Raw genomic sequence first — 26583 nt, 5'->3', positions numbered from 1 at the left:
ATAAGGAACGAGTAGAGATGCTAGACTAGTGAGCTGGACCAGAAGTTAAGTGGCACATTCCAGAGCGCCACCTTCTGAGTCCACATCCTCACGTTCAGTCCTGGTGACCACACTGTAGCGTAACAGAGGGGAAGTGACCTTCTCTCTCTCTCTCTCTCTCTCTATCGGGGGCCAGCTCTGATTAAGATCAGCTGGTAAGAAGATCTTATCTTCATTAGGATCAGTGAGAGCCAGCTCGGCCTGAGCCGAGATTGGAGAAGATAGAGAGGCACCGGCAGTGACGACGGCAGACGTCAGTACAGAAGACCACAAAGTCTGTGGACTGTAGGGAGCTGGAAAGCTCCAGATGCCCTGAAAATTGGCTCGTTTTTGCTGCATGCTGCTGAAACGCAGAGTGACTGGAGTTGTGTGTGAGCATCTCCGACCTTTCCTCCAGCGTCTTCCTGCCTCCTGAGGTAGCTGGTGTGGTACAGATATACAAGCAGAGAGGCAGACAGGCAGACAGGGAGAGAGATATAGATGGATGGACAGAAAGTGTCAGTCGTTGGCACAGAAGCAGCAGAACCTGAGGCTGTGAGATTCCATTAGTCACTCGTCCCACACTGATCTACACTTCACCCACTAACCACCACACACTGACATGCAGGAGTGTGAGATTCAAACACTGCACTAAATATACCTGGATTTGGAGCAGATCTGTTATCCGGGTAATCGGTGTACAGTGGGTGGAGGGGTATATGACCATCATACACTCACCTCACTTCAGTGATGTGGTTTCTGACACTGTATCACCCACTGCTATCTTTAAACCTAGACTGAAAAGTGGTGCACGAACTATACGTCCAAATGTTTGTGGACACTCCTTCTAATAAATGCATTTAGCTCTTTTAAGTTGCACAGATAGCTCAGAGGTACTGCCAATAGAACAGGACTCTATACATGAACCTTCAGGCCCAATAAAAAGCCCCCCCCCAGCATTGAGCTGTGGAGCAGTGGCAGTTTTTATCTTTCTGATTTCAAAAGAAACAAGGAACAAGCAGATGTCCAGATACTTTTGTCCTCATAATGTTCTACAGTTAGTTTAATCTTTATACACTTTAATGAAGGGGAGCGCCACCAAATATATAGTCAGTACGATGTAGATGAAGTCGTCCAGGGTGGGCTTGTGTGAAATGACGCGTTATAGAGAATTGAACAGGCCCTGGTTCTTTACAGTGGTGGTCTACAATACAATTATAGCCAATTTATTATTATGCAAAACCACCAATGAGGCATCGGCCACTGTATTCTTAACCATTTGGTTGTAAAACCTGGTAATACTGTCATTACAGTAGCTTCATTAACAGTATTTATGACAGCAGTAAACATTTCAAGTATCTATTTAATGTTCACTACATTACTATTTAGTTGCTTCTGATCAATCAAATCAGCTCATTAACAACATACCTGACATACCTGAGTGAAAGTGGCTGTGTTAGACTATCACAGTCAACCACTAACCAGCTCCTTTAAAACACTCTTTAGAAATACTTCTGATTAACTTACGTGAGGGAGCTTTTCTGGTATGGTCTACGAGACATGAAGGGCATAAGGGGCGTGTGAAGGAACGTGTCAATCCAAAAGTCATGGATTTTAAAATTGAAAGCCATTTTGACTTTAATATTTCTGATATTAAAATTTGTAATATTTTTTGTTTAATTTTTCATTGATTAAATGAAACGCTCTAAATTTGCTGCACCATGCACTGGAGAAAGAAGAGGTCTAGAGCAGCTGCTGTGGTCTATATTAGCTGGAGACGTTCCTGTGCCTCCTGGGTTGACGTCCATGTCGTGCAGGCAGAACTGTCTAAGCATGTGCTGGTTATGTATGGACAACAGACTTTTGCTTTTGCCTGATTGGTCAGTGCGGCATGGCTGGTGCCTGCAATTTGCATAAAGTTGAGCCAGCCAGCCCATCTTTTCTCATGTCGAGGTCATATTCGCGCTGCTTGCAATCCCTCACGAATTTTTTCAATACTAATTTTAACATTAAATGGTAAAATTTTACGTGACAAATTTGTGAGCAGTGAATACATCCCTTTACAGTCATTCAGCTATTCAGATAATCTTTTTCTTTATAATGGAGCATTTCACACCAAACCCAACTCTGAATGCCTTGGTTTACACCAGAACCATCTAATTATAGTGGAATTTAGAAAAATCTCGATGTGATACTGTATACTGTATATTGGAATATGGCGGGATACAGTATATAGGGTGACTAGCACAAGCACATCTCATTACAATGGACTCTACTGATTTGTCGCTGGTCGATTTCTGGTCTGTAATTCAGTGTAATGTAAAGTTTCCTTGCTTCCCCTTCTTTAGGATCGACATCCTGAAGTACGTTATCTATGGAATTGCTGCAGCATTTTTTGTCTACGGGATCCTGCTGATGGTGGAGGGCTTCTTCACCACCGGCGCCATCCGCGACCTATACGGAGACTTCAAAATCACCACCTGCGGCCGCTGCGTCAGCGCCTGGGTAAGACATACCTTAATTACTTTCCTAATAACTTAAACAGCCAAGATTGATGGAAACTCGCCTACAAATGACAGTTTCATTTCTTTATTCAGTATTTCGAGATTTTTGTGACAAAAAGAGGTCACTAATAGATAAACATTATACTAAAAATGTCTATTTATAGAAGTTTCTGATCTTATTATCAATTTTGTACAAGCCATTCTTAGTAGTAATAATTTTTAAATGCTGTATAGATTTCTCAGTAATTTTAGAGATATCCGCCGTTTTCTGTGTACAACCGAAATGATTCAATCTCCATCGCAAATTAGGTTAATTAGCAAAATGTACAATGTATTTTCAACTGTTTGCAATAAACCAATCAAACAAGACCAATTTAAATATCTCAACGCAACTAATAGAACAAGGGGAGGACTCCAGCGTGTAAAGGGCGAGATGGATTCAATCCAGTATCAGGAAATCCAAGGAGAAAACATCATGCCTTCTGTGAGGAAGCTGAAGCTTGGGTATCATTGGATCTTGCAACAGGACAATGATCCCAAGCATACCTCAAAGTCCACCAAGGCTCGGTTTCAGAAGAAGTCCTGGAAGATTCTGGAGTTGCTGTCACAGTTGCCACAGACTTGAACCCTATAGAACATTTTTGTAGTCGTCATTTAAAGTGGTATTGTGTGTTGAATTTGGAGAAAACACTTGTTCTATTAGTTGTGTTGAAATATTTTAATTGGACTTGAACAGCTGGAAGTTGTTGAGAGTAAGGTTTTAAGTCTTTATTTTCTCCTCAATTTGGATCACCAATCACTCAACCCTAACTGTGTGACCTTTCACACACACAAAAAAAATTATCATTGGGTCGAATGGGTTGAGTTTTTGACAGCATTCTCTAAAGCTTGTCTGTAGCTGACTGGGGTTCCAGTCCTTAGCTTGGCAAGCATACCACACTCCAGCAGTTGGAAGTTGGAGTCCACAGTCTCTAAAGATTTTAAGCACCTAAACAAGTCACGTCTCTCAGCAGTGAGAGGGTTCTACTGTAGAAGCTCCAGATCTCATCAGAACAGATAAAGCAGGTGAACATAAATCCAGTATAAAGGAGAAACAAGAGCTTCTCATTCTGAAGAAAGAAAGTAGTGAGATCTTGTCGGTGAGCTGGTCTGAAGAACAGAGCTTGGTTCCTCCAGGTTTCTCCTGGACGCCCCCCAGTCCAGCCAGCACAGCTGAATGATGAACACAGGGATGGAGAACCTCCACCACCACTTTCAGTAGCTCTTCTGGGCTGGACTGCAATACGATACTTTAATTGACTGTTGATTAATACTGTAGCTGATATCTGATATGCTGACAAATGGAGGCCTGTGTTCATTTAGGCCATTAGAGAAGCTTGTAGACTGCACGCAAGGAGATGCTCACTCCACTTGATTGACAGCTGTGTTTATGAGCCCCAGATCGTAATGGAATGACGCTGTTGAAGAGTGCTGAGGTGTTGTAAAATGAAAGTGTCTCTAATTAATTAAACCTCTCTCCCCCCTCCTCTCTCTCTCTCTCTCAGTTCATCATGCTGACCTATATCTTCATGCTGGCCTGGCTGGGGGTCACAGCTTTCACCTCTCTGCCCGTCTTCATGTACTTCAACATCTGGAACACCTGCCAGAACACCACTGTGGTGGAGGGGGCTAACCTGTGCTTCGATTTGCGCCAGTTTGGTGGGTGTCTCCACAACCCATTGCTAACACAGATGTGCAAATGCACACATACACAGCTTGTTTAGTCTTAGAGAACTTAGAGAAATATTGCCAAAAGAATAGGACTAAAGATGAACCTACTGGCACCATGCTGCCAATAATGCCAGGCGTGGGCTAGAGGGGTATAAAGCCCCCCAGCTTTGAGCTGTGGAGCAGTGGAAGAACGATGATCTCTGAAATGATGGCAGTGCTACATTTAGTACTTTTGGGATACAGAGTTAGGGAGTTGGGGATGAGGTGGGGTGGTGATCGTCATCTAACATCCAGACCAGACTAATGACGCTCTTGTTGCTGAATGCAATCAAACCCTCACAGCAATGCTGCTCCAAAATCTAGCAGAAAGGACAGTAGAGACAGTTACTCCAACAAAAGCAGGATCAGCTCTTTTTAATAGCCTTGATTTCAGAAGAAACAATGGATAAGCAGGTGTCCCAATACTTTTGTCCATAAAGTGTATATGTTAGTGAGCTCTGTTCTGATTGGCTGTATTGTTCTTTATTCAAAAAGCAGTCCATGCTGAATGTCATTATCATCACTAAGCTGCTATAGGCTGAATGAGCAGGCGGAATGGGTTCTTTAACGGGTCGATACTGTTGTTCTACACAAGAACCGTAATGCCGCTGTACTCCTACCACGCTCCATAAACTCTGATTAATCACATGTTTTTCTGGATCTGCTCTCAGGAATCGTGACCACCAGTGAGGAGAAGAAAGTTTGCACGGGTACGGAGAAGTTCTTCAAGATGTGCGAGTCTAACGAGGTCAGTGGGCAGCACCGGACTCCTTTCATCTCCACTGACGGCCTTTATCTGAATTCAGTCAGGTCCCGCAGTCGGTCTCTGGGTGCTGTAAGGGCGGAGGGAGCCATATTTCTTGCTCCATCTGTGGGGCTCCGTTAGAGTCCCATTCACTGCTTTTATGCCTCTCCGGCAGTGTCTTCTCCGCCCTTTACTGCTTTCACGCCTCCAATCACTCACCATAGTGGGGATTCCTCTATTAGCACTGTCTGCTGTGATATGCAGCGCAGGCCAGGGGTGATAACTACAGCACAGGGGGACATAAAGAAGGACCAGTGCTAAGTGAAACAATGCTTTAAAAAAAATCAGAAAGAGAAGAGAAAGACAAACTTTTTGACAATTTTTAAATTACTGTTAATAAATTCATCAACTTTATTAAAAGTAATCAGATCCATCTGTTCTGAAGGTTTTTCTAGCCGATATTTAATTAGATAAAATTTCTGTAGTCAAAATAATTTGTCAGCTTTTTCCCACTGACTTTATGTTTATTTGGTTTATTCTAATGTTATATAGAGTTAATTACAGGTAGACACTCTCACTGACCACTGACTTTATGTTTATTCACTGGTTGCCACTGGTGTGCAGAATGAGGCTCAGGTTGATTGTATAATCTTCAGCTCTGTAGATGTTCTCAGGTTTCTGCAGGCTGGTGGGCCGAGTGGGCCGGGTGGGCTGGCTGTGATTACTGGGAGGACTGTGAGTGTGTTTTGTTGGACAGAGTATTTCAGGCTTCTGTATGTGAGTTTTTTTGGTCTCCTCCTCCAGCTGGACCTGACGTTCCACTTGTTTGTGTGTGCTCTGGCGGGGGCAGGAGCAGCCGTCATCGCCATGGTGAGCTATTTTATTCTCTCTCTCTCTCTCTCTCGGTCACTCTCTCTCTTCTTGCTCTCTTTCCATCTCTCGTTTTGCCTTTCTCTCTTGCTCTTGCTTTTCATTTTCTCTTTCAGGGTCACTCTTTCTCTCTCTCTCTCAGTCTCTTGTTTTTCCTTTTTCTCCCTCCCTCTCTCTCTCTCTCTTATGCGCTTTCTCTCTCTTCATCGCTTTCTCTCTCCCTCTCTCTCTCTCTGGGTTTCTTTCTCTCTCTCTCTCTCTCTCTCTCTCTCTCTCTTCATCGCTTTCTCTCTCCCTCTCTCTCTCTCTGGGTTTCTTTCTCTCTCTCTCTCTCTCTCTCTCTCTTTCTTCATCGCTTTCTCTCTCTCTCTCTCTCTCTCTCTCTCTCGTTTTGCCTTTCTCTCTTGCTCTTGCTTTTCATTTTCTCTTTCAGGGTCACTCTTTCTCTCTCTCTCTCTCAGTCTCTTGTTTTTCCTTTTTCTCCCTCCCTCTCTCTCTCTCTCTTATGCGCTTTCTCTCTCTTCATCGCTTTCTCTCTCCCTCTCTCTCTCTCTCTCTCTCTCTTGCTCCCTCTCTCTCTCAGTCTCTTGTTTTTCCTTTTTCTCCCTCCCTCTCTCTCTCTCTCTTATGCGCTTTCTCTCTCTTCATCGCTTTCTCTCTCTCTCTGGGTTTCTTTCTCTCTCTCTCTCTCTCTTCATCTCTCTTTCTTCATCTCTCTCTCTCTCTCTCTCTCTCTCGTTTATCTCTCTCTCCATCTCCATCTCTTTTTTGACCCCCCCCCTCCTCTCTCTCTGTTGTGATGGTGTGTGTATTGTGTGGTTGGCTCCGTTGTAATTATCACCTCTGATAAAGCGCTGCTGTGTACACACAGATAGTAGCAGGGATGTGAAAGCGAGGAGGAGGAGAAAAGCACAGCTGGCCTGTGAACCTCACACACTTTCACACAGTGACAGAGAGAGCTTCTGTGATCAGGTGCAGATCACGGAGCAGCGTTCAGCACAGACACGGCAAACGGCGGGCAGATTAAACCCCGATGATTACCTTTAAACACAGGAGGCTTTTAATGAATGATGAATGGGCGAGGGAGACTGAGAGAGACTGGGGGGGGGGGTAGAGAGAGAGGGAGAGGTAGATGGGAGAAGCTGAAAGAGGGAAAAGGTGACAGCGAAAGAGTAAGAGGAATGCTCAGCATTGAGAATGCATGGGGTGCTGTTGCCATGGAAACAGAGGAGAGCTGAGGAGAGAAGTGCCTGGGAAAGGAGGAGAGCTGAGGAGAGGAGGGATCGGCGGTGAAGTGAGGAATCGTCTCATGAGGAAACGCATCTTCCTTCCCCTTCAAATCAAGATTAAACAAAGCCGATGATTAGATTTATGTATTTTCCGATCACTATAGTATGTATTGAGGTGTGTGTGTGTGTGTGTGTGTGTGTGTGTGTGTGTAAAATCACTGCCTCTTTTAAAAAAATGTAGCTCAAACATCAGCGTTACAAATTAATAATCAATAGTAATGATCAATCGTTTTGCTCACAGCATAGGTGCTGGATGGACGTTTTTGTGGTGCAGGAACCGAACACACACCACCTGCAGCTCCAAGCTTTCTGCTCTGTGGTCTTTTAATTATATAATTACATCATGCCTTCCTTAAGACCATCGCTGCACTCTCTGCTGGGGCAGGATTTGTAGTAAAAGCCTGACACCTAGTGGTGAACAGAGACATTACAGTGATGATCCTTGAGGTTTGAAAGCAACAGTTCTGAAACAGATTCTAAAAATCTGACTGACTGACATCACCTATTCCCACAGCTGTGCACTACACTACTGCACTGTCATTAGAAACTAATTAATTAAAGATTAGATTAAGAGATTAGGATCCTCCTCTTTGGTCACTGAACAGCACTACAGTGGACTTCAACCTCCACATCACCTCATCTGTGGCAGTAAAAACACACTCCCCGTCTCTCAGACTAATGACTATGGGCAGTGAGAACGCACTCACCAACACCATAGTGCCCAGGGAGCAGTTGTCTGCCATGAACGTTATACTAGAGGGGTATGTATATAGCCCCCCAGCATTGAGCTGTGGAGCAGTGGAGGAACTGGGTTCTCTGGAATGATGTGTGGTGGAGCTCCATCTAGTACCTTTGGGATCATTTTGGGATGAGTTGGGCAGTTGGGGATGATGAGGTGGGGTAGTGATTATCATCCAACATCCTGACCTCACCCACAACTCTCTTGTCGCTGAATGCAATCAAATCCTCACAGCAATTGTCCTCCCAATTCTAGTAGAAAGTCTTCTTCCTCCCTGGACAGTAAAGACAGTCACTCCAACAAAAGCAGGATCAGGCCCTGATTTCAGAAGAACAGTAAATGAAGGAGCAGGTGTCCCAATACTTATGTCCATTTAGTGTATCTTTATACGTTGGGTGTCCTAAATGTTTACAATTGCTACAACTGCTAGAAGAAGAGGTGCAGGAGCGAATAGGTGAAGGTCAGGAGTTTCAGAGAGAGGGACCAGCCACACAAAATGACCTGCCACCTATACTGGACTGCCCCAAACTGGGGGACAGCCATTCCAGTCTGGCCATTCTCTACTGACCTCCCTACGGTGGTTCCTACGGTGTTCCTAATAAAGTGCTCAGTGACTGTAGTGAGTGTTGCATGATTATTTTTGGGTGCCATGAGAATGACAGGACTCCTCTCTCCCTGTGCTGTGTGTCTGTGATGTGGGTGCTCATGCAACAGGTGGCGTCCGTGTCCGTCCTCATCCGTAATTACTCCACGCTCATGACTCAGAGCCTGGGGAAATACTGCACACGCTTCTGACGCTCCGGCACGGGGCCCAAAACTCCACGTTCCCTCAGCTCGCATGCACACTCCGGCCGGGGGAGCCATCTGTGGAGCCCTGGGACCCGTCTCCATTGGCCATGAAACAAAGAAAACGGACATTTATCCAGTTCTAATCTAACCCCCCTCCCCCTCCTCTTTAATTGGCTTCATTAAAACACTATATTACACACCCACCCGTCCCCTCTATCCTGCCTGAGCAAGAGATAGAGCAAGATAACCCACTGAGCAGTGTGTGAGGAAACCCTCGAACTAAAACTAACCGTCCTGGAGTTTGAGCTTGTGTTTCCTTTTGTGGTGATCAGTGTGTGATTAATGGTTTATAATGGCTGACTGGGCGGAGTGGTGAGATTTAAAGCACAAGGGTTAAATTGGGTTGGATAGACCTGAACACCTACCAGTTTTCTGGTGTCCGAACCTGAATAGATTAAGGATTCCCTTCAATAATACAAGCTGATGTTGCGGTCAGTAGCCACCAATCAGCATTATGGAGCTGTATGAAGTTATAAGCACTAAATTAAGGCTCATTAGTATTCAGACGTCCCATTTATTGACCAATCGGTTGACAGAGCTTTGATTGTGTAGTCTCTTCCCATCAATCCAATCTTTTACTGATATGAAGACAACCTGATTCCAGGGTGGTTTGTTCATTGGGTTGTCATGTATGTCCTAGTGGCATTTACAAATATACTGTAAATGTAAAGTAACAGTCGAGGTTTCAGACACTTAATATTAACCTAATAGACCCACTCTATTAAAACGTTCATCTATTTAACATATCACACCTTACATATCCTCTCCAGTTTTTTTTAAGGGGGTTGAAAAGTCATACTGGTTGACAGACTCAGTCATGTTGGTCATGCTAGTGGACTTGCTAAACCATCATCAAACAGCAATGCAAACATACCATAATGCTGGCCAAGATCGAAGCAGAGTTTTTTAAATTTTGCGACATTACTTTAAGTTTATTACTTAAGTCTACGAAAAGTATAAAAAAATGGTTCCTCAAAATCTATATTTGACACATATTATTGATTAAAAATTAGCGTATACTAATTTGATAAAAAAAAAAAAAAACACCAGAAAAACTCAACCCTATTGTTTTCAACCCTGGAAACACATCTTTTTGTGTTGTTTAATGTGCTTATTAATTAAACACTTCATGCTAACAAAGAAAACAAATGAGGGTTAAATCCCAGAACCCCCCGCCCCCCCACTTAACGTTAATTTAGAAGCCTAACCTAATAAGGTCCACATTAGGTCCAACCTGCTCCCTGTATTCTATCCATTTCTGTAGGCTATCTAGCTACAGTAGGTCTGTTAGCTACATTTCTAGCTAGCTAGCCTAGAGAACTGGACTTAGTATGCTAGCTGATCATCGAGACCGAGATTAGCCAATGCAGTGCACATTGGTACCAAGAGGTACACTGCATCGGCTAATCTCGGCCTTGATGATCAGCTAGCATACTAAGTCCAGTTACTTTCTAGCTAGTTGGTACGTGCACTGCATTGCGGAATATCCATTTCTGTAGCCTAGCTAGCTCCGTTAACTATGCAAGCTACCTGTCTAGCCATGTAGTGGGTTAATCTGAGGATTGATGATTAGCCAGCTAACCATTCGTCCATTCGTCACACCGAGGGAGAAGTCCACCACCTTTCCATTTAATCCCTGTGTGTTGTGTCCTGAGCGTTTGGGGTTTTAATAAGCTAAACCTTTCCCATTTGAGACGAATAACTGCTGTGCGTTCCTTCACTAACACGTCTCCCTCCCTGGCACGGCTGTCTTCCTGCAGGTGCACTACCTGATGGTGCTGTCAGCAAACTGGGCCTACGTGAAGGACGCTTGCAGGATGCAGAAGTACGAAGACATCAAGACCAAGGAGGAGCAGGAGCTACATGATATCCACTCCACCCGCTCCAAAGAGCGCCTTAACGCCTACACATAAACCACACACACACACACAAACACACACTTATACACACACTTGCACACGAAAACACACAGACACAGACATACAAATCCAAGCATGCCCTTCCCTTCCCTGAAGAACACAAAGGAACACGTTGACATATGTAAACATGCGTGATTTACTCTTTTCAATTGACTTTGAGTTGCAGGATTAGGGAATCAGGGTGGGTGTCGGAGGTGGGGTGGGGGCGAGGGTGGGGTTAAATAGGGGTTAAATAAACTTCTTTCTTTTTTTTTTTGCTTACGGGTGTGACGCAGAATGTCGGTCAAGGGGAGTGGTGATTGGCCCCATGGCAACATCTCTGACTACCCATATTTCCACCGCATTTTAATGCCGTCGCTGTTGTTTGCGTTCGTTCTCTCTCGTCCTCTACCTCCTTTTTCCAGTGTTTTTCCGAGCTCTTTTCAGACACAGGCCTCACGCCCCAACAGCACATGAAAAGAGTGACCCCTGTGTCTTTAAACCATGCATCAGGTGCCACCTTTAGCTATCTTGACACTTTATTTTTTTGTCAATTCCACAGTTTTTTTAAAGGGAACCTGACTGTTAACACATGGAATCATTAATATGGCATAGACGCTCAGTACTATTAAAACACGCTGTAAAATCCAAGATAAATACTTTATTTATTATTAAAAAAACAACAACAAAAATCCCTCAACTAGTTTGGAAAAAATGTCTAAAACGATCAATTTACACGAAGAGTCAATGTAAGTAAATTCAAATAGTAACGTAAAATATGACCTTTTTTGTAGCATTTCTGTTGGTACAGCCGTCCTGCACTGTTCAAACTGCGTAATAACAGAAATGCATGTTTGGTTCTTACTTGGTGTAATTCATAGAACCAATCAGCAATCAGCCGGTGGGTTACCAGTATAATTTTACAGTTTCTGTGCTGGTTACTAATACACAGCCACACAACTACACATACACCATGGCTGTGACCAAAATGGCTCCCTGTGTTGTTTGTGTATTCTTGCTGGCTTACAGCATTCATCCTAAATCTTCACCGGGCTTCAGTACAGCCATCAGGAGGGCAGTTAACCTGTCTGGACGTCCCTCCAACAGGGACCAAATGCTAGTATGTCTTGGCGAAGCATTATATAAAAGTTCAATGGAGTTGTGTTACCCTGCACATCTTCTCAGCAGTGAGATCAATAAACAGTAAAATCCAAAAGTGCTGTATATATATATATATATATATATATATATATATATATATATATATATATATATATATATATATATATACACTGCTCAAAAAAATAAAGGGAACACTCAAATAACACATCCTAGATCTGAATGAATTAACTATTCTCAATGAATACTTTGTTCTGTACAAAGTTGAATGTGCTGACAACAAAATCACACAAAAATCATCAATAGAAATCTAATTTATTAACCAATGGAGGCCTGGATTTGGAGTCACACACAAAATTAAAGTGGAAAAACACACTACAGGCTGATCCAACTTTAATGTAATGTCCTTAAAACAAGTCAAAATGAGGCTCAGTATTGTGTGTGGCCTCCATGTGCCTATAACGCCTGGGCATGCTCCTGATGAGGTGGCGGATGGTCTCCTGAGGGATCTCCTTCCAGACCTGGACTAAAGCATCCTCCAACTCCTGGACAGTCTGTGGTGCAAAGTGACGTTGGTGGATGGAGCGAGACATGATGTCCCAGATGCACTCAATCGGATTCAGGTCTGGGAAACAGGCGGGACAGTCCATAGCTTCAATGCTTTCATCTTGCAGGAACTGCTGACACACTCCAGCCACATGAGGTCTAGCATTGTCCTGCATTAGGAAAAACCCAGGGCCAACCGCACCAGCATATGGTCTCACAAGGGGTCTGAGGATCTCATCTCGGTACCTAATGGCAGTCAGGCTACCTCTGGCGAACACATGGAGAGCTGTGCGGCCCTCCAAAGAAATGCCACCCCACACCATTACTGACCCACTGCCAAACCGGTCATGCTGAAGGACGACAGCGTCTCCAGACTCTGTCATGTCTGTCACATGTGCTCAGTGTGAACTTGCCAGTGGCGAATTTGCCAATCCTGGTGTTCTCTGGCAAATGCCAAGCGTCCTGAACAGTGTTGGACTGTGAGCACAACCCCCATCTGTGGACGTCAGGCCCTCATACCATCCTCATGGAGTTGGTTTCTAACCGTTTGTGCAGACACATGCACATTTGTGGCCTGCTGGAGGTCATTTTGCAGGGCTCTGGCAGTGCTCCTCCTGTTCCTCCTTGCACAAAGGCGGAGGCAGCGGGGGTTGCTGGGTTGTTGCCCTCCTACGGCCTCCTCCACATCTCCTGGTGTACTGGCCTGTCTCCTGGTAGCGCCTCCAGCCTCTGGACACTACGCTGACAGACACAGCAAACCTTCTTGCCACAGCTCGCATTGATGTGCCATCCTGGATGAGCTGCACTACCTGAGCCACTTGTGTGGGTTGTAGAGTCCATCTCATGCTTCCACGAGTGTGAAAGCACCATCAATATTCAAAAGTGATCCAAACATCAGCCAGAAAGCTGCAGAACCACTCCTTTATTGAGTGTGTCTTGCTAATTGCCAATAATTTCCACCTGTTGTCTATTCCATTTGCACATCAGCATGTGAAATTGATTTAATTGAAATTAAGTGGACAGTTGATTTCACAGAAGTTTGATTTACTTGGAGTTATATTGTGTTGTTTAAGTGTTCCCTTTATTCTTTTTAAGCAGTATATATATATATATATATATATATATATATATATATATATATATATATATATATATATATATATGGAATTGGCCAAGAAAATTGTGTTTTTGGCATCGCTCTTATCCAGAGTGACTCTGAATCATGTCACGCATGGATTTAGGAGTTAGTTAGGAGTTTTACCCAAGCACTTATTAGTGAAGAGTGGTGTACTTGCCTGGCCAGGCAACTGAACCCTAATCTCCCTTATTAAGGATAGTGTTATCAACTACGCTACGCCACTAGTGATGGTATTTTAATTGTTGTTGTTTTTTGGCCGTGTGTTTATTTAACACTACGCATACATTAACAGTCTCAACAGTCAGGGTTCCCTTTAACGTACCATGTTTCGTTCTCAACGTTCTCAAACAGAACTCCACAAGCCTTCGTCTTCATTTTAACCTTCCAAAACCAAACAGTGACCAAACTTTGTATAATTTTACAGGTAAACTTTTCACGGCTGCCAGACCTTAGCGTCTTGCAGCAGCATTAAAAACAGAACAGAAAAAAAATAATGTACAGATTCTTTTCCAGCAAATTCTTGATTGGTAGGGAGTGCCAGGGATTTCAACACAGTACCTTAAAGTGACTTCTTACTGCTGTTCTACTACTGTAGCTTGGCCTAACTTTCCGACAATGTCTGCTAGCTGCTCTAAGTATCTCGTGAAGCTGCAGCATCGGTGCTTCGTCTCAAACCGTTCGTTAAGCTGTGAAGCGCGTAGTTGCTCTAGACGTGGTAGGTCTGCAGGTGGGTTAATGGGAGGAGGGGAAAAGGTGGTCTCTTCTCTAAGCCTGAGCTTGGCTGACCTTTCTGACTGACTTCCCATTTAGGATTTGCCTTGGAGAGACTCTGTAGATATCCTCATTTTCTCTCATTCGTCACAAGCCATGAAATCTCTCACTTGCAAATAACATTTATTCAAGTGTTTTTTTTTTGTTTGTTTTTTGCCTTTGTTTAGTTTTAGCTTTCACTTTTTAAATGCAATTAAACAATGCATTTCTTTGTCACTCCTCTGCACTGTATATATATACATATATATATAATATATAAATGTATACATATATTTCACATCAGTTTCAGGTCATATCAAAGAAGATAAAAGAACATACACGCTGACGTTTACGTGATACTCTTGAAAGTCGCTGTCTAGAAACAGAAAAAAATAATCCAAATGTCAAGTATATTGATTTCAAAGACTGGTCCTGTTGCCAAATCCTGAAAATGTAAATCATATGAGGGCTTAGTAACACTGTTTTTAAGGAACACAGATTAAGCCTTTAATAAGGTCTTGTCCTTGAAGCTTAAATGAGACACATTTAATGTGAAATATCTCTTCACTATTTAGTGGGATTTATTCATAACAACATTATAATAATTATAATTCATAATAATTTGTGTATAATTAGAGGTCTGTGATGTGACACTCACTAATAATTGCATTATTGGTTGTAATAATGCACAATAAACACTTTGTTACCACCCTGTTACTAAGCATGAATTACTAAGGATGAATTATTAACCTGAATTTACAGTATTACTGCATAATTGGCAGAAATGTGATTCTTGGGTTCTAGATAGCGACATGCATGTGGGTTTAATAGTCATTAATACACCAAGAAGTGTTGCTTATTCTAAGGTGAGGTCCTACACTTCACTAATTAGAGACTAAAAGACACTAAATAAGCATTTAAGGAGTCAATTAGCCACCACTGCAGTGCCTGGGGAGCGTTAAGAGAGAGTTAAGGGCCTTGCTCACAGCCCAGGAATCGTATTTACAACCATGTCATCAAAGAACTGGGCTGTCAATAGCCCAGTGTTTTAACGCTGAGCCAGTACTGCCCCACAGGGTGGTAACTGTGGCGTTTACAGGGTGGTAAGTGTTTATGTTCCAGAAATGTAGTAATAATGGCTATAATAAATAAAGCTTAATGCATAGTAGGTCAATACAGAATTAGACCATAATAAACCCCTAATTTGTGTTCCTAATACAATAAAGTGTTACCAAGAGCTTCGTTACTGTTTACCAAAACATTCTCGTAATGGCACAGAATGTCTTATATAAATAAAACCATTAAATATGGATATATATATAAATATAAATATATATACACACAGTATATACACTATATGTACTCTTCTTGAATATGGACCAAACTCTTATGGCTCAGTCTTGCCCTATTTCAACTGCCCTGAGTTTGCAGAAGTGTCTCATGATTCTGTTGCCTGTCAATAGTGGGTTTTATCAGCGTCTCAAAAGAAAAAAACAAACAAAAAAAAAAAACTAACTAACAAAGACGGCGCTAGTATTCTTTTGTGCACTTATTGACCATTGTGAGCTCTTTCTCAGTGTAAGTGCATTTGGATTCAAGGCTGGATCCCTGTACTGTTATTAGTCATACAGCATTGGTTTTTAAACTACAAATAAATAAATAAATAAATAAATCGTATTAGGTACAGACAGTGAACCTAGCTGTTATTTGTGGCATGGTTATGCATTTAATGGTAATAGTTTTAACCGACTCTAAAAAGAAAGGAAAAACAAAAACAAAACAAACAAAGAAAAAAAGAAAACACAAAAGAAATTAATAAAAGTCCTGCTTTATTTTCATTTTTACACTTTTGACTGTCGTGCTGAGGTCAGCTCTTTTTTTCTTCTTCTCTAGTGTGCAGTATCAGAGTTGCTAAGCTAACAGTATTAAAGGCTAAATATCTTATTAGGTTGTAGTGTTTGACTTTTTGTCCTCTCTAGTTTGTAATGATTTTCAGAACCATGTCTTAAAACAAATGACTTGTTATGATGTTGCGTATACAGTATTAACCAGAAGATGCTTTAAGCCCGCCTCTTTCTCTCTCTCTCTATCTCGCTCTCTCTCGCTCTCTCTAGCTCTCCTCGTATTAGTCTTTTGTACTTTCACTAAGAATGCTTTGTAGCCGGCTGTAAAATTAATCGGTTTTGTACATAAATGTGCCAACAGCTTGACAGTGGCTTTTTCATTTTTTTCATTTTTTTTCTTCTTTTTTTTTTTTTGAACTGTAGGAACAAACTTGCTTGCGTAAATAAAGACACTTGTGTACTTGTTAATAATTAATTCTTAGTTGGCTTCGTTATTTCATTATCTCATTATCTCAGCTCTGATTCCGTGTTATTTGGATGAAGTTTACACTCTCAGAACAAAGATCCTCAAAGGGGATGTCCTCGGGACCTTAGCTATGCTATGCTACGCCATATGTCCAAATGTTTCTGGACACCCCTTCTAATGAAGGCTTAATTCACATCCGTTGGATTGGGCACATATCAGTTACCAAAGGCCAGGCCATACTGTGAGGTAATCCTGAAGGTCATTCAGAGCCAACTTGGCCAGGACATCTTGCTCAACCTCAGGTTTTTTAAAAAATGGAGACAAAATAACAGAATATTTCTCACCTCAGGTTAACGGCAAGAGTTGCCTACAAGAGCTTTGCTCCAAGACCCACCTCTTACATATCAATCCTGAGAACAAAAGGTTGTGAAAAGTGTCAGGGTACATCACCATAAGCTCTGAGGTGAACACTATCAACAGATACTGATCCACTGCCTCTAACCACTGCACCTGCAGGGCCCACTTGCTATTTGCAATTCTAAAAGGGTGGTTGCCAGAGACAAGACCTTACGGACAAATGATCACAGGCAGGCACATACCTGGGTTTTGGAGGTGGGATAAGCAAAGGTCAAGACTGCCCATAGCTTCTTCTTGTGAGGCTATTAGAATAATTGTCCCTCCATAAAAAAGGTGACACTTATTGGAGTTGCCTGTCAGTACAGTTCCATGTATGTTTGCCAGTGTCTTCCAGGGCCAAATAAATTGGGGGACCCAGATGTTCAAGTATATGACCATGTCATCCCAATCAGTGGCTAGACCAGAAGAGTACATAATCCTGAGAAGACTGAAAGGGACTGAAATCGACCAGATACTCTGTGTGGACGTCTGGAGTTTCCCTCACTAGTTAGGCCCCAGATGTACCAATGATTGACTAGCGTTACACTGGGAAAGCTCTTTGGAAGCCTGAGGCACCTCTGGCAAAACAACAGGCCCATAGAGAAGCATCAGTGGTCCCGACCTGGCCGTCCCAGGCCTCAACATCTGGAGCAGGATCTTGTTCAGTGTCTTGCTATTGCCATTGCCTTGTTTAAGTGATAAACTATGAACAGCATAGTTCAGCAGTTCACAGAGATTCACCATTAGGCTGGAAAATAATGAGAGTATCCTAGTCTGTAAGGATGTCCTTGGAAGGTTCCTACTCCAGTGCTCCTCATGATGGCTTTCCAGGGATTAACTTCAAGGAATGAAGTGGACTAATGCACGTTAACTGAGGAGTGCTCTTACTTCTATTCTAAGCAATGTGATATTCTAACTAGGGTCAATGTAGTCATAGGATCCTGATGATGATCAGAAACATGGGAGGAGGTGGAGGTGGTTTCCAGGGCGATGTGGGATGGCAGGAGCTATCCTCATTTATATATAACCGTAGGTGTTTTAAGGGTTAATACAAATAGTCTTATACTCTAATAGACCTGTTGGTGCAAGAGTTTCTGCTGATGCCCGCATTCTCCACCAGTGTAATAGGATAGCGCTGTTGTCTTTCCTTCTTTTGGGATTAGACATGTGTGGTACTACTTTTTGTAGTTAAACCATCCAGTTGGAACAGTGTAGATCTGTCTGTGGATGTTCTGATTCTCTCATCTGTGGCCAATAAGCAAAAAGAGAGAGAGTTAAAACTGGAGACAAGGGTTTCTCTGTGTCGGTCACAGATGCAGGTCTGGCAGGGCAGAGGCTAGCAATGTGCTAGCAATGAAGGCTATCAGTTAAAGTTCTCCTTGTGATGTTCTCTCAAAAATTCAAATACACTAATGTAAACTTCACTGAAGTATCGGCCTCTCTGGACTCTTTGGAGCAGATAAATATGAACCTATTGGCACCATGCTTCCTAATGCCAGGCGTGGGCTAGAGGGGTATAAAGCCCCCTAATGATGATGGATGAAGCACCAGCCAATACTTTTAAGATGAGTCGGGGAGTTGGGGATGATGAGGTTGGGTGGTGATGATCCAACATCCTGCCTTCACAAACGCTCTTGTTGCTGAAGGCAATCAATCAAATCCTAACAGCAATGCTCCTCCAAAATCTAGTAGAAAGCCTTCTTCCATGGGCAGTAATGTTTACAGTTACTCCAACAAAAGCAGGATATACTCTTTAAAACCCTTGATTTCAGAAGAAGCAATGAATGACCAATACTTTTGTTTATTTAGTGGACAATAAATTCATCTGCGTCAGCAATGGGTGCAACTTAAGACAGCTAGAAAGGGTGTCCACAAACATTGGAACATAATTGTTTATATCATCTCTGTTGTGCTACCCCTGCTGACCAGTTGGTGGCAACGAAGAGCTATGGAAGGCATGATCTCTCCCTCTACTTCCATCCTGTCCACAGTAGATAAGCTGTTGATGGTATCAGGCTCAGAGGACCTGACATTTATCTGTAACATTTTTTCCTATTTAATTTTTATTCCTCAGTGGTTAAAGACAGAGATCGACGATGCTTTTATGACTTGTCAAATCAGGTTCCTTTTATTTAGTCCTGACAATGGTCTGCAAAGTCATCAGAGAGGCTTTTGGTGACATTAATAATTAGTGAGGGCTCTGATTGAGAGGTCTGAGAGAGATTGTGAGAGATGGACGATGAAAGAGGAGAGTGAACTGGCTTTCAGATGACTGGATGACAGAACCAGAGCTTATTTTCTCTGATCTCTCATCAGTCCTCACAATTATGATTTGAAAAGAAGAGAAATAATATAGTGCAGTTCAGATCTTCTGAAAAGTCTCCGCTGAAAGTCGCGTACAACAATACAGGAGTCCCTGGGGGTCGCCAGTTCGAATCCCAAGCCACGCGGCTTTGCCATCAGCAGCCGGAGTCCGAAGGACTCTTTAAGCGATGTTGACCGACACAGGTGTCTATTATCTGGAGGAGGTGGTGGAGGAACTGGGGACCCAAAAATGAGGCAGTGGTGGCTTTATTGGCTTTACAGGAGTTCTGAACGGGTGGGTTAATTGGCAGTACCAATTTTAACTGCCGTCGTGGTGAATGCCAGTGCACAGAATACACTAGCATACACTTGTCACCGGTTTGTTACCAGATTGTCAGGAGCAGAATGGAGGAAAACTAACATATGAAGACCCTCTTTTGATTCCCTAAGGAACCTTATAGTAGATGTTCTTCAGACGAAATTGTGTGCAAATACGAGGACCCTGTTTAGAGTCTCCCCTTAATGTAAAAGTCGTAGAAGCTCTGTAGAAGATCTGACCATTTAGTAGATCATCAAGAGACTTTTACCAGAAGACTGGTCCAGTCTTGGCTTTGTAGGCCAGAGTCAGGGGTCTGAATCTGATGAACTGGGCAGCAGCAACAGGAAGCCAGTGAAGAGAGAACACAACAGCAGAAGAGCAGCAGAACATGGCTGAACTTAGAAACGTTGAAGATGACCTGACCCGTGCCGCTGAATTCTGGATAAGTTGCAGGAGCCTGATGGTGATTAGAGGGAGACCAGCCAGAAGAAAGTAGCAGTGATCAGGTCTTAAAGTGACAAGCAAATGAACAAGCACCTGAGTGACCTCTCTAGAGAGGAAGGGTCGAAATGTATAAACATAAACTGTCGAATCTATAAACTGTTTACTGAGTGATATCATTTCAAGCATCATATATACCAGAATGTCCCAACCCTGGTCCTGGAGGACCCCCTGCAGGTAACGCTGCATAGCGTCATAGAGTCATATTAGTGTAAAATCCTGTAGTATTACTATTACTACCGTCTCAGTCTATAGGGCTTCTTTGCATTTCAGAAATGCACGTGTAAAGTGTGTCCTTTAGAGGTGTTGCAAAAGTGTAGGGGGAGCCAGAAATGCCAGTTCCCTGCTTTAGGTACTGCCCTGTTGACAAAAAAAACCCCAAACAAAGGCCTAATAGATTCACTTCTACACAGGCAGGGGCAAACTTCAGAGAGGCTAAAGATCTAAAATCCCTCCAGCCACCGACACAGAGAATCAGACCCAGTGAGTTTGAGGGGCTGTGGTGTCTTTTCCGTTTAGTTTGTCATTCGGTGCCATTTTGGATCAGACACCTCAGCCCCCTTTAGAGCGTCTTGTTTAGACAGGTGTGAAATCTTATTTTTCACCCTAACCTGTGAGAAGAATGCCAGGAGAAGTGAATAGTTGGCTCGTCAGAGAGACCAGGAGACATTTATTATAGGGAATAATTGTTTAATCCTGCTCAGCAGTGAACGGTTTATGGCTTTAGGCCCTAAATCACACTATTCTAACCCCTGTCTCTCAGCAGTGAGCAGCTCCAGATCTCATCAGAACAGATAAAGCAGGTGAAAATAAATCCAGTAAAAAGGAGAAACAAGAGCTTCTCATTCTGAAGAAAGAGATCTTGTCGGTGATCTAGCCTGAAGAACAGAGCTCGGTTCCTCCAGGTTTCTCCTGGACGCCAGACCCCAGTCCAGCCAGCACAGCGTGGAGGATGTGTTCAACTCCATCAGCAGCAGCAGCAGCAGCTCACCTGATTTACCATCATTAAGCCCTGATTTACCACCAAACCAGGTGTTGATCTGAGGAGAACTCTAAATAATACTAGACTACATGAGAGAGGAGAACTTTGGAGATGTTCTAATGATGAACACAGTGATGGAGAACCTTCACCATCACCGCTTTCTGTAGGAGTGTTATTATTAGTGTTTATTCTAATATCAGATAAGCAGTTTTCTTCATCCTAACTGTAATGCACACAACACTGTATACACTGATTATTTGCTATCTTATTAAACACTATTCAGCACAGCACTAAAATAAACAGGTGTATAAATAAGCTGCTGTTTTTCGAAAAAAAAAATATCTGCAATTATGAAATAATATAACAGCATTTTATGCAGATGTTGCATCAGCATTTGTTTGATACTTTTGTTATTTTTTTCCCTTAATCTTCCAATTTGGTTCTACCACTAAACCCACCTGTTTGTAACTCCCCCTAGCACTAACAAAGCTCCCGACACTAGGAAGGTAAGGACTGTCCGACACCTCTTGTCGAAACGCTTGCACTGGCATCGCTGGGCAGCCAACACACTCAGAGGAAAGCACCAGATCTCCAGCTTCCCAGCTAACAGCGCACCAGTTAGCCGATGCCTCGGTCAGCCAACATTGTTTTACAGTGATCTACCCACCTGGAGAGAGCACGGCCAGTTGTGCTCTCTCCGACTCTGGCTGCTGATGGCAAAGCGGCATGACTCAGGATTCAAACCTGCCCAGGCCACAGTGGTAGCGCATTTGACTGCTGAGCCCCACATCATTATCAATTGAATTCTGGCATTGATTAATAATCCAAAACAAACATGATGATTAAAAGCAGTATAAATGTATCTGATTTGGGATGTTTTAAGAAATACAGTGATGGAAATACTAATTTATTTATACTAATATTAATGTTTTACTGAGCAAATAACCACATACTGCCCAGATAAGCAGCATTTGTCAGTCCAATTTTCACAGTTCTGTATTTTTTCATATGCCTACTTGTATTTATTGGAATTTCCTTTTTTTGGCACAATGATTCAAGGCTATTTGGCTATTTGGACAAAGCAAGTTCTGCGAACTGTATTTCATTGCCTTGTGCTTGTACTGAGCCATGACAATCAGGTCGAATCTTTATGTCTATCTATCTGTCTGTCTGTCTATCTCTCTATCTATTTATCTTGTTTGTATTCAAGAAGAAACAAGAACCTTCCATTTCAGGACATGGCCTTCAAAATCAATGGCGGTTCAGAATGTCTCATATAACAGTCCGAGCCATAGATCACCTGACAGAATGCTCCTCCCTCCAATAAAAAACCTCAAATGAATTATTCAGTTCAATTTCAGCTCAATAGGACTGACTGCTATGGCTGTATTTGGTTACAGTGTTGCTAAATCATCAGCAAAATAAGATCTGCTACATTAAGAAATTCATGTATTAAATGTATTAATCTCATTTGGAGGTTTTCATACATGGATGTATTCTTGATCTGTCAAATCTCTCTCGCTCTTTCTCTCTCTCTCTCTCTCTCTCTCTTGGTCAGGATTTAGCACACAGCTGATCCATTACCATACACAAACACGCAGGTGGCAGGTGGATAACGGCCTCAGGGTCTGGTGTGGAATGTCCGTGGTCATAAATATGTCAGCCAAATAAAAGCCTCTTAAATCACTGCAGCTCCTGCCGGGAGATGCATTGACCCAGGACCAGCCTCCTCAGGCCGGTCCAAACAAAACCCTGACCACTGGTACTGCAACACAGTGAATCTGTTCTCGGATCAGCTCTGGGCTCCTGAATGGCACAATCCCCGGAGATGCCACAACCATCATCCAAGCGTCCCAGACAGTATAACTGGCCTCACTATCTGGGTGAGTAGGGTGGTCCTCCATGTCCCTCCATAACTTAGCATGGGCACATTAAGCTGCACCCAGTGCTGACATAGATGTGCAAATGCACACACACATCTTATCCCATCTCTGTAGAGAAGAAGTACTGCCAATAGAATAGGAATCTCTGGACCAGATAAGCATCATGATCCTATTGGCACCATGCTGCCGAATGCCAGGCGTGGGATGGAGGGGTATGTATAAAGCCCCCCAGCATTGATCTGTGGAGCCGTGGAAGAGCTGTCTTCTCTGCAATGATGGTTGGTGCTCCATCAAGTGCTTTTGGGATACTGAGTTGGGGAGTTGGGGATGAGGTGGGGTGGTGAGCATCATCCAACATCCTGACTTCACTAAAGCTCCTGTCGCTGATTCAATCAAATCCTCAAACAATGAATGAGCTGGTGTCCCATTACTTTTGTCCATATATTGTGGCATTTGGGGAGTCCTAGCTACTAGGCGAGAATTGAAAATGACTAAATCTGAGATGGAAATTAAATGGAAAGTGAGATGTGCGAACATGAAGAAACCTTTTAACTGAGGGTTAAAGAACCTTTTGATAAAAAGAGGTTCTAGATAGAACCCTTACAATGGTAAAAATCCTGTACATCACCTGAAGGTTGTGACATCACCTTGTTGGATATAGGGTGTATTATATGTTTAGTATCTGCGAAGCACTTAGGTTATATGTCCCACTGCATTTTTTCATTTGCTTTTTGACCCTCACTGGACTCCTACTTCTGAAAGCAATAGGTGGGCAATGGTGGGAAGAAGAATGGTTAGGGGGGATGAGTCTATGCAGCTGCCTGACAGGAGATTTTTCCTGTTAGTGATGGACTTATTAGTTTATGCGTCCACTGGGTTGTAAACTAACTAGTCCTGGCTCTGTATGGAGAAATGCCAGGGGATTGTGGGTAATGTAGTGTCTTTGGTTGTATCACATTATCATACTATTCATAAACAAATTCCTTTTTGTGTATTTTTAGTATAGTTTATATATACACACACACTCAGCCTGCACTATCAGTGTATTGTCATTAAGGTTGGTCATTTATCTTGGCGAATTAAGCTGATAGGTACAGGCAGGTGGGCTGTCCTTCACACTCCACAGAGCAGCGCTTCTCCTCATCAGCACATTTAAGACAATTAAATGAGTTCAATTGAGCACAAACACATTCCAATCGATTTTGCTTGCCGCCGTCTAACACTTGAAATCGATGGTGGTTTCCCTCTGGAGTCACTTTCACAGGAGCTCAGCGACCCGTGGTGGAAAGGTCAGTGCCTCCAGCAGACTCTGCTTCAGGCTGGCCTGTGGGAGAACCAACATGGACAAATGCACACTTCAAATATATATATATATATATATATAATTTTTTTAATTATTTTTTCCACAGTCATGTCAGAATATTAGGACCACCCCTAGTTTTGTTCAATTCTATCAGCTCCACTGACCATACAGGAGCTCTCTGTAGTTCTATAATCCCAGACTGTGTCCGTCGGTTTCTCTGTTATCAGCCTCCTTTCACCCTGTTTGTTCTTCAATGATCAGGACCTCACAGGACTGACCACCACAGTGCAGACTGTAGTATTTGGGTGGTGGGTCATTCTCAGCACTGCAGTGACACTGGCTGACATGGAGGTGGCGAGTGTGTTAGTAGTGTGTGTTGCACTGGTGGTACGAGTGGATCAGACCTAGCAGTTCTGCTGTCATACAATTAACATTGTATGGGAGGAGGAGATAACTGTATAAACTATATAAATATCTAAATATATATATATATATATATATATATATATATATATATATATATATACACACACACACACACACACAATAGTCATTGAGGGGAGGAGATGACTGTATACTGTATAAACTATATATCTATATATCTACATCTATATATATATATATATATGTGCATGTGTTTGTATGTTTGCTTGTGTGTGTGTTCTCCCTGTGGTCACATTCTCTAAGTGCCATAAACCATGTCAGCTGATCCCAAAGCTATAAATTACCCCTACAGACTTGCGTATGAGCGGCCTGCACCTCCTTACCTTTACATCAGCTGCTGTTTTATTTTCAGAAATGAAACTTCTGGTGGTTTGCTGTGGATATCAGAAGTGTTTCAGTACCTCACACACTTCAGATCACAGTACAGTCTGGCATGGAAGGAGAAAAACAACAACAACAACAGGATTCACGGTGTGAGTTTCATGCCCTGAAGCAGATTTACTTTTTCTTCAGGTGTGAAATAAAAGGCTAAAGCTCTAGCAAAGTGAGACAAGTGAGCAGCAGTAAAACAGAAGAAAGGAAAAGTAGACTTCCACAAATCCTGAGTCCTGTACCTCAGAATGTCTCAAAATTCTGCTTTTAATGCAATGAAGTAAACTGAACCACAGTTTACACACAGTTCTCATTGGCATGAAGGTCAATGCAATACTAAGCTTTTAAGGATTTCTTTGAACTGTTCGTTTCTGAGGCAGAATGAGTGACAACATACACCTGTAACCAAAAATGAAATCGACACAATGGAATAAAATGATTCATTTACATTTAAGGCATTTAGCAGACGCTCTTCTCCAGAGCAACTTACAAAAGTGCTTTGCTATTTACTCCAGAAAAACCTCAGCTAGTTAGAATAGACTAAAATTCAAAGCTCCTCTAATCTTAGACTCTACTAAACACAAGTCAATATGGAGACCATAGTATTCTACTCTTCACCCAAGTCCTCTCAGAAGAGGAGGGTCTTCACTCTGGGTTTGAGGACAGCGAGTGTTGGACTCTGCTGTTCGGACACCCAGGGGAAGTTCGTTCCACCACTTCGGTGCAGGACAGTAAAAAGTCTGGACGCTCGTCTTCCGTGGATCTTAAAAGATGGCGGGTCGAGCCGAGCCGTACTTGAAGCTGGAAGGGCTCTTGGTGCAGATCGGCTTTTGACCATCGCCATCAAGTACAGAGGGGCTGGCTGGTCCAGTCTTGGCTTTGTAGGCTAGAGTCAAGGTTTTGAATCTGATGACCTGGGCAGCAGCTACAGGAAGCCAGTGAAGAGAGAACGCAGCAGAGGAGTGACATGGCTGCATTTAGGAACGTTGAAGACGACCCGACCCGTGCCGCTGCATTCTGGATCAGTTGCAGGGGCCTGATGGTGCATAAAGGGAGACCAGCCAGAAGAGAGCTGCAGTAGTCCCAGTAGATTCGCACTAGACTCACACCTTAAAGACTTAGACTCAACTTGGAATGACATTTATAAAACTTGACACCCCAAGAACTAAAGACTTGACGCTGAATTGCACCCCAAAATACTTACGACCTGACTCTTGCGTAGACCAAAGAGACTGGACACTTGACACTCACGGCCCAGGGACTTGAGACTTGCACTTGCAACCTAGACACTAGAGACTTCATTCAGTTTTGACAACAACAGGACACACAGATTCACTGTGACTTTCATGTCCTGCAGCAGACTGGTTTTAGCCAGAGCTTGAGGAGGCCGTGCTGTGTGTGTGTGTGTGTGTGTGTGTGTGTGTGTGTGTGTGTGTGCACGCTCGTTTTTTGCAGGTGATGAGTGTTAGTCAACTGATGGCTGGTGAATTTGCTCCACACTCTCCACACAGACTTTAGTGCCACAATCAGCTTGGCCTTCATGTCTGATACGCTG

General features: G+C 42.9%; 1 protein-coding gene across 1 annotated transcript in view; it reads left to right on the top strand.

Annotated features, from left to right (window-relative positions):
* The window catches only part of gpm6ab (glycoprotein M6Ab), a 61355-nt gene extending 50478 nt beyond the window's left edge, over positions 1 to 10877 (top strand). Inside the window, exons 3-7 of the mRNA XM_072678577.1 lie at positions 2367 to 2523; positions 4067 to 4220; positions 4943 to 5019; positions 5821 to 5886; positions 10524 to 10877. Coding sequence (XP_072534678.1) covers positions 2367 to 2523; positions 4067 to 4220; positions 4943 to 5019; positions 5821 to 5886; positions 10524 to 10676 — 607 coding nt within the window. The 3' untranslated portion in view covers positions 10677 to 10877. The remainder of the gene's footprint in view (positions 1 to 2366; positions 2524 to 4066; positions 4221 to 4942; positions 5020 to 5820; positions 5887 to 10523) is intronic.
* Positions 10878 to 26583: the final 15706 nt, after the last annotated feature.

This window comes from Salminus brasiliensis, chromosome 4 (genome assembly GCF_030463535.1).
Source record: "Salminus brasiliensis chromosome 4, fSalBra1.hap2, whole genome shotgun sequence".
Classification (NCBI taxonomy): Eukaryota; Metazoa; Chordata; class Actinopteri; order Characiformes; family Bryconidae; genus Salminus; species Salminus brasiliensis.
This window is presented reverse-complemented; position numbering and strand designations above follow the sequence as displayed.